Source organism: Anopheles marshallii, chromosome 3, assembly GCF_943734725.1.
Source record: "Anopheles marshallii chromosome 3, idAnoMarsDA_429_01, whole genome shotgun sequence".
NCBI lineage: Eukaryota > Metazoa > Arthropoda > Insecta > Diptera > Culicidae > Anopheles > Anopheles marshallii.
Window position 1 is genome coordinate 83,029,065 of NC_071327.1, and position 6,871 is coordinate 83,035,935.

The following is a 6,871-nucleotide window of genomic DNA, read 5'->3' on the forward strand; positions in this document are numbered from 1 at the left end:
TGCTTATTTGCGTTCCACAATCCATACCGTACGCCGTTTGTAATTCGTATATCCACACAACACACTCACATACACGCACACACATTGCCAAATATGCACGCACACAGGTGCAGTAATCATTTCTTTGTGTGTCGGCTCATTTGGTGCGAGATGAGCTACGACCGCCTGTGTACGCGGTAACGGTCGTTTAGCAACTGAAGAATATAGCCTCGAATGCTACGTGGAAAGGCGAGACAATGTTCCTCGGGCCTTCGGCACTGATACTCAGTTCGGACAGATGGAAGTTTGGGCGATACAGTACGATGACGTTGACGTTCGAGAGAGATGCAGGATGGCGAGTAGTTTCAAAGCTTTTTGGTTGCTGTGTTTGCTAAACTGTTCTACTCGCAGTAGGGGATGTGAAAAAGGGCTTATCGTGGTGCTTTACTAACGTGCCTGAACAGTGAGTGACGCGTGAGTTCCCTTTCCGAATAGAGCTTTCCCAGCCGACGACGTCCGGCAAATGCGAAGGAAAATGTGCTTTCGATGCTTGGAATTTTCATTGTGACGATTTGTTTACTTTTTAAAAGGACATGTTAAAAGAGGTGGGAGCCGTTTGAAGTAGGGGAAATGTAGGCACTCAATGAGTATAAGAAAAGCTTTCAACACCCGAAGCACGAGCTTTCGGGATTTTCTCCCGATTTTCTTCTCAAGTGACTCTCTTCCCTCTTCTTCAAGTGAGTATTATGAAAAAATACAATGTTCGACTGCATTAGAGTTGAGATAGAACATCGAAAGTATTTTCTAGCATGCAAAATGCACACATTGCCAAATTCACGGTTTATTCTATCACACAAACCACGGGAAGGTACACCACCGAAAAGGATTCTGATTTTCTTGTCCTAGATGGTTTCGTCCGTAATGCAACTGGCACTAGGGGATCTGGCTAGGTAATGCCGAAACCACTTAAAAGATACGCGTTTTCGCAAGTGTTTTCGGAATGGATGTTATCTCACGCACACGCACAATAACGACCATGCTCAAACAAAGTATTAAATAGTAGGTTCTCTCAACCTTATGCGTATCTACCTTTGCTGTCCTTAAAGGGATTGAAGAATGTTTGCGTCTTCTCCCCAAAATCTCTAAAAGTGTATTGAAAGAATGACGCTTTTTTAATAAAATATATTTGTAGTTTAACCCTTTGCACTCGAGAGCGTTCTTGCCTGAATTCGAGCAGATTTGGCAAACATATTATAGGTGTACGAAAATACTATTTTAAACAAGCATACACATAAAATCTCAAAAGTTAGGTAGTTCAGTAATTCGTATAACGCAAAAAAAAAAACAAAATGTAATTTAATTTTTGTCCTGTAATTCGGCTTTTTGTGATATTTAGTGCACTGACGGATCGTTTCCTTTACATGCTCCGAACGGTATGATGGAAGTCCTGGGTGAAATAGTTCGGGTTATTGTCACATGTTGAACCGAATGAGCGAGGGAGGGAAGGAGACAGGATTGTCGCTTACCAATTTTACTAGAGACCCCCTTGTAATACACTTCTAGGCCCTCTTTTACATACTTCAGGGGAGGGTTGTAGCTTGGTTTGTTTTGTAGAATTTTGTTTCAGTCCCCCAGACGATGAGGCCCTAAATGGCCCGCCTACTCCGCCCACCGTTAAATTTAGTGATTTAGTGACTTTCACTGATTTAGTGAAACAATTTCCAAAATGCATTCTAGGTTTATGCGAACATTTAGCACAATATTAAGAAATTTCCCGACTACATCCAGGCTTGGTGCGATCAGAGCAAAACTTGCAGTCTCTTTTTAACCCTTTTTGCATTACATGTAGCTACTCGATTAGTCTAATTTCATCGCGATGTGACGTAGACGCTTCTTTTCGTTACGTAAAGTCAAGCGTTATTGCTGCGTCAACTGTGTAACGCGTATGTTTCAAGGAATCGCAAAAGGCTTATTGGCCTTTACCCTGTTTTATTGTTTCAATTTTATATAAATGGAATACAAATCATAATACAAGGTACAAAAGTTTCACGAAGGATCGATAACTGAAAAAATAAGTCAACCTAAACTAACTCATACGAAAAGTTATTTCACAATACATTTTCAACCAGGCTTGGCGCCGTGGCACCGGTTGAGGAGACAGGGTTACTATTTGCATTGTTCTACTATAATTAATTATATATAAATTGCGGCGGCTCGGTGGTGTATGTGCCGATAAAGAAGAAGAAGATTATGTATAATACATCTATTCCTAATTTTTTTTTTATTATCTTTTGCACTCAAAAGAAAATTTTGGATGAAGTAGTAATTGAAAAAAAAGGTGAAATGTGTATGAGCAACAGATTATGTTACAACTGATAATCATGAAAAAGTTTTGTGCCTCTTTAGTCTCCGAAATGGAGATCCTGTTTTGATATCAACAGCGTCAAATTTGTCAACATAACCTTGCATATGTTTTTCGTATCATTATTGTCCTAGCCTCAACCTTGACGCATCCTTTTGTAAATGAGTCGTTAAAAAAAGGTAAGTTTTATTTCAAAGCTGTTGTATATGTATGGGTAACGGTTTATGAGAGGAATAAAGGGTCTAAAATAACTGACCACTTGAATACGAATCGATGTTTATTCAGGATACGGTTAGTAAGTGATATGAATTTTGTTTCGTTTTGGTAGTCGTCTCTCGGTTTTATAACGTATCCAACCCACTTAGCTACTTAGCTTCGTTCCTTCTCTCGACTAAGCAGCCTCAGTCGCAAAATAAAAACAACGCAAAGTTGATAAATATTTGATTCGAATTTCCGTCGCACGAGACATATTGTCTTGTGAATATCCTTCATAGCCGTGGGAGTTCTGTGGCTAAAACAGAATGTTACCATCATCCCTACCGCCAAAAATCCGCACACACGCACGCGTTTGTTTGTGTTACGTGGTTTTTAAACCAAAGTAAACGTTACGCTGATAATTACTTTGCTTCATTGATGCTTTAAAATGGGACTTAATCTCTGAACAGAGGTTCAAGGTAGGAATTTTCTTAAGCAGCGCGCTGTTAGTTCTCGAACAAGACAAACCAGACCACACGACAAGAACAAAACCATGAAATCATATGTAGGTACACTGTAAACCTGTATCGAACATCCCACACAAGCAAGACACGAAAGCGGCGTTTTTTAGAAAAAACTTTATAACGTGAGACTCCTTTTTCATTTTACTCCTTAACTAAGGGAGCAGCGCATAATAATCTGGTTGATCTTACTTCTTTATCGGCACAACAACCTCAAGAGGCCATTTTAGACATTCTGTGACTTTATTTACCCGTAGTTGGATAGTCAAGTCGTGCGTACGGGGGATTGGTCCGGACAGGATTTTAGTCCGGACCGTTCGTGTGAAGACCTGCGCCGCTACCATCATCGAACCGCCCCCGATCTTACATTGATTGATCCTACAGCTCCTATAAAATTACCATCATCAAAAGCTTTCATTGCCCTGCGACACTGCCGTATGTTATCTGGTTGGTCAATGAGTTTATTTCTCTAGAGTATCTAACAAAATACTCCGTTGGTAATCTAATTGCACAGTGGAAAATAGGAAGGAACATTAGAATTATGCACAACACACAGGATACCGCACTTCGTGCACATCGCATGCACACATGTATAAAAAATTCAAACAAAACTGGGTGGAAAAGTAATTATGATGCCTCCTAAATGACTCCTCGTTAAAGATTCATACGAATGACTTTTTGCAAAAGATTCATTAAGCACAACACTACAAAATTGGGCCTTCATTTCTTCTGTCAACTAGGTTGCCTGGGATAAGTCAAATTTTCGGAACTACCATTTCCAAGCTGCACGGTTAATTAAGTTAAATGGCGCCCGTATAATAAGTCGGCGCTCCAATGTAATGAAACTGCAAATTTCTTGAAAATGTCTGATTTTGATCCGAGAAACTGTCATATGCGGGAGGTGTTGCTGTTTCCGTTTCAATCGAAGAAAACAGCAGCCGAAGCGCATCGCGAACTTGTGAATGTTTACGAAGAACAAGGTGTCGGGAGTGATTTCGACGCTTTCGAAGCGGTGATTTCCCTGTGGAGGACCCTCAAAGCGAAGGAATGCCCAAAACGTTCGTCAGGGTGGGACCAGCTCGGCATCGTCTTTTGAAACCGGGATAAACAATCACTGGTAAAACCTACCGAACATAGTTGACGCGTTTAAGCCGAGCACTGCGTGAAAAACGGCCACAATACTCATCACGGCATGACAAAGTCATTCTGCTGAATGACAACGCTCGGTCATATGTTGCACAGCCCCTAAAAAACTACCTCAATACCCTCAAATGGCATGTTCTACACGTATAGGGCATAGCTTGACTGATCAGCAGTTCTCGACGTACGAACAGATCCAGCATTGGTTGAATACCTGGATTGAATCAAAGGACGTAGCATTATTTTGAAAAGGAATCCGCGATTTACACGAAAAGTCCTACAAAGTAATACATAATAAGGGGCAATACTTTGATCGTCCCAGTTCTTACAAATAAATAAATAGCTTGTGGCATAGCTATAAAAAATATGAAAAACGACCTAATATATTTGTGTTTGAATTGTACTTTAAAATGACGATAATAACGACGAGACGATCATTTCTTATAAAATTGACACATTAAACTTTATTGCAAACACATTACACACTTTCATAGGACGTCGGGGCGAAACAGGACACGTTTGCTTGCCATCGCGGGTGGCCGCGTTGGAAGAGCAATTAACAAATGGAAGCTCACGCAACCGAAGGTAACCGAACGACCGTTTTGTTGACCGTTATGAAAAAAAAGTTGCAGTTACATGGGCAAAATATAGAATAAAGTTAGTCGTACTTAAACCATCAAGCAAACTGGGCGTGATTTTAATTGCACTGTGCCAACATGTACATCGGACGCCGTCACGTAACGAGACGATGGTGTCTAGAACACATGGTGTATAGCCCACTTTACACAACAATTACAATAGCTCATTTCGAATGGGCTGGTACTATAACAAATTTTCAAACAAACTACTCTTAACTTGTCGTATTATATTCTCATATGCTTCTTTTCTATTATCTTCTTGATTGGTGCGCATTTGAGAATGTGCCCTTTTAAAATACTGGGATATTTCTTTGATGAGTTTTTAGACAATCGTGCTTTACTTCAAACACAAAAAAAGAGGAGTAAATAAAAAAGATTTGTAAATTGTAACATAATTTGTTGTAAATTTACAACATCAGCTAACCGAAGGAATAGGAACAAAGAAATGTAAAGCACCTGTTTCTTTTGAAAATGGTCCGAAAGTAGGGTAATGCAATGAGAGGCAAAGTTTTTAATGAGATAATTTCGTTATTTTAAGTTGCGCAAGCGTCGATACGGCCTGACCACTCTTACAAAAAAAATAATTAAACGATCACAACACGCGGTGCTGCGAGTGTGTGAGCAGTTCCCGAAAGATAAAGTCAGGAAAGCTGGATGTGAGGGTAAGATTCTTAGCTTCCCGGCGAAAATAAAGTGATTTGGTGGAAAAATTGATCAACTGGATAGATGGATTGTGATTACAACGGTGAAATTTCTGACAACAACAAAGCTCTAAACAATGGACGTAAGTTTGTCTTTTTTTCATTTGGGAGTCTGTACGTTTGTTTTTTATTTGGGCGAAAATCATGGCGCACAACATAAACATGCGAGCAAACAATAACATCTTTTTACCACCTCTCTCCCTTCAATAGTTGTTTATTTCCAATCTTTTCCCTTCTGCTGAAGCCAATATTTAGATGGAAGGACGGTCTAGCTGGTGGTTTTATTTTGCGATAAATACCTGGGGATCTGCAGTGCAATCTCGTCGAGACTGTCGGACGGGCTCATGGGTGTCTTCTCGAAGAGCCGAGACGGTCCAAGCGTCAGGTGGCTGAAGCCGGAATTACAGGATACACCCCGGAAGACTTTGGCACCGCGCCGTTGCCGCTGGCGCTGCTGCTGCTGTTGCTGCTGTTGTTGCTTTTTGCGCTTCTTGTTTGCCTCCTCGCGCTGGAGATTGTGCAACCGGAAGAAGAATAGCGACATGCTGCTCTTTTGTGTGCCCAAGCCACCAACCGAAATTAGCCGAAATGTTGCGTCCGAAAATGAATTAGGAGTTGTATGTGTGTGTGTAGGTGTGTGTGTGTGATTGGACAGTATTAAAGTGGTTCCATATAGTGAAAACACACAACACGCCATTGTCACGAGCAGCACACATAATAAAGAGATGGTGAATCAAACAGAACATGATCAAAATGACTAGGAAATTACTACTTAATGTAACATAAATAGGAATATAATTCAAGCCACGAGGTGGTGATATACCCCAACTATAGTGTTGTTGTTAGTAAGGACAGTTGAAACCAGCGAGCAAGTGAAGACAGCGGACACCAAAATCTAAGCCGCATGTTCACGGCATAAAACGAAACGTGCACCAACATGCAGCAAAAACGACATTGTTACATGAAAGATCAAACGTTAGTAACGTAACGCTAGGAAAGGAGTTGAAGTGGACGAGTTAATGATGATGTTTCTTGCAGTGAGCATACAACTCAATGAGGAACCAGTCGCAAAGAGGCTCGTTTGATGATGATTGTATTAAATCTTTGATATGGGGGCAGCGTTTGAGTAACGGTTGGTGACATTCGATCTCAAACGACACGCATCAAAGAAATTGACGGATTGTTATTTTTTTGCTGTCAATAGTAGTGTTATTGACTTACCTGCCAAGTTGTATGTCAAAACATTCATAAGAGCAGGAGATATCATTTGTTTTGTGAGCTGCTAACCGTGCAGTTATCGTTTTTCGCGATTTTTTTTTGTTTTTTTGGTCCGCT

General features: G+C 40.5%; 1 protein-coding gene across 1 annotated transcript in view; it reads right to left on the reverse strand.

The window, feature by feature from the left end:
* Positions 1 to 6,086, reverse strand: part of LOC128714716 (potassium channel subfamily T member 2) — a 43,193-nt gene extending 37,107 nt beyond the window's left edge. Inside the window, exon 1 of the mRNA XM_053809596.1 lies at positions 5,836 to 6,086. Within this exon, the coding sequence (XP_053665571.1) occupies positions 5,836 to 6,080 (245 nt within the window). The 5' untranslated portion in view covers positions 6,081 to 6,086. The remainder of the gene's footprint in view (positions 1 to 5,835) is intronic.
* Between the last annotated feature and the right edge of the window lie 785 nt (positions 6,087 to 6,871).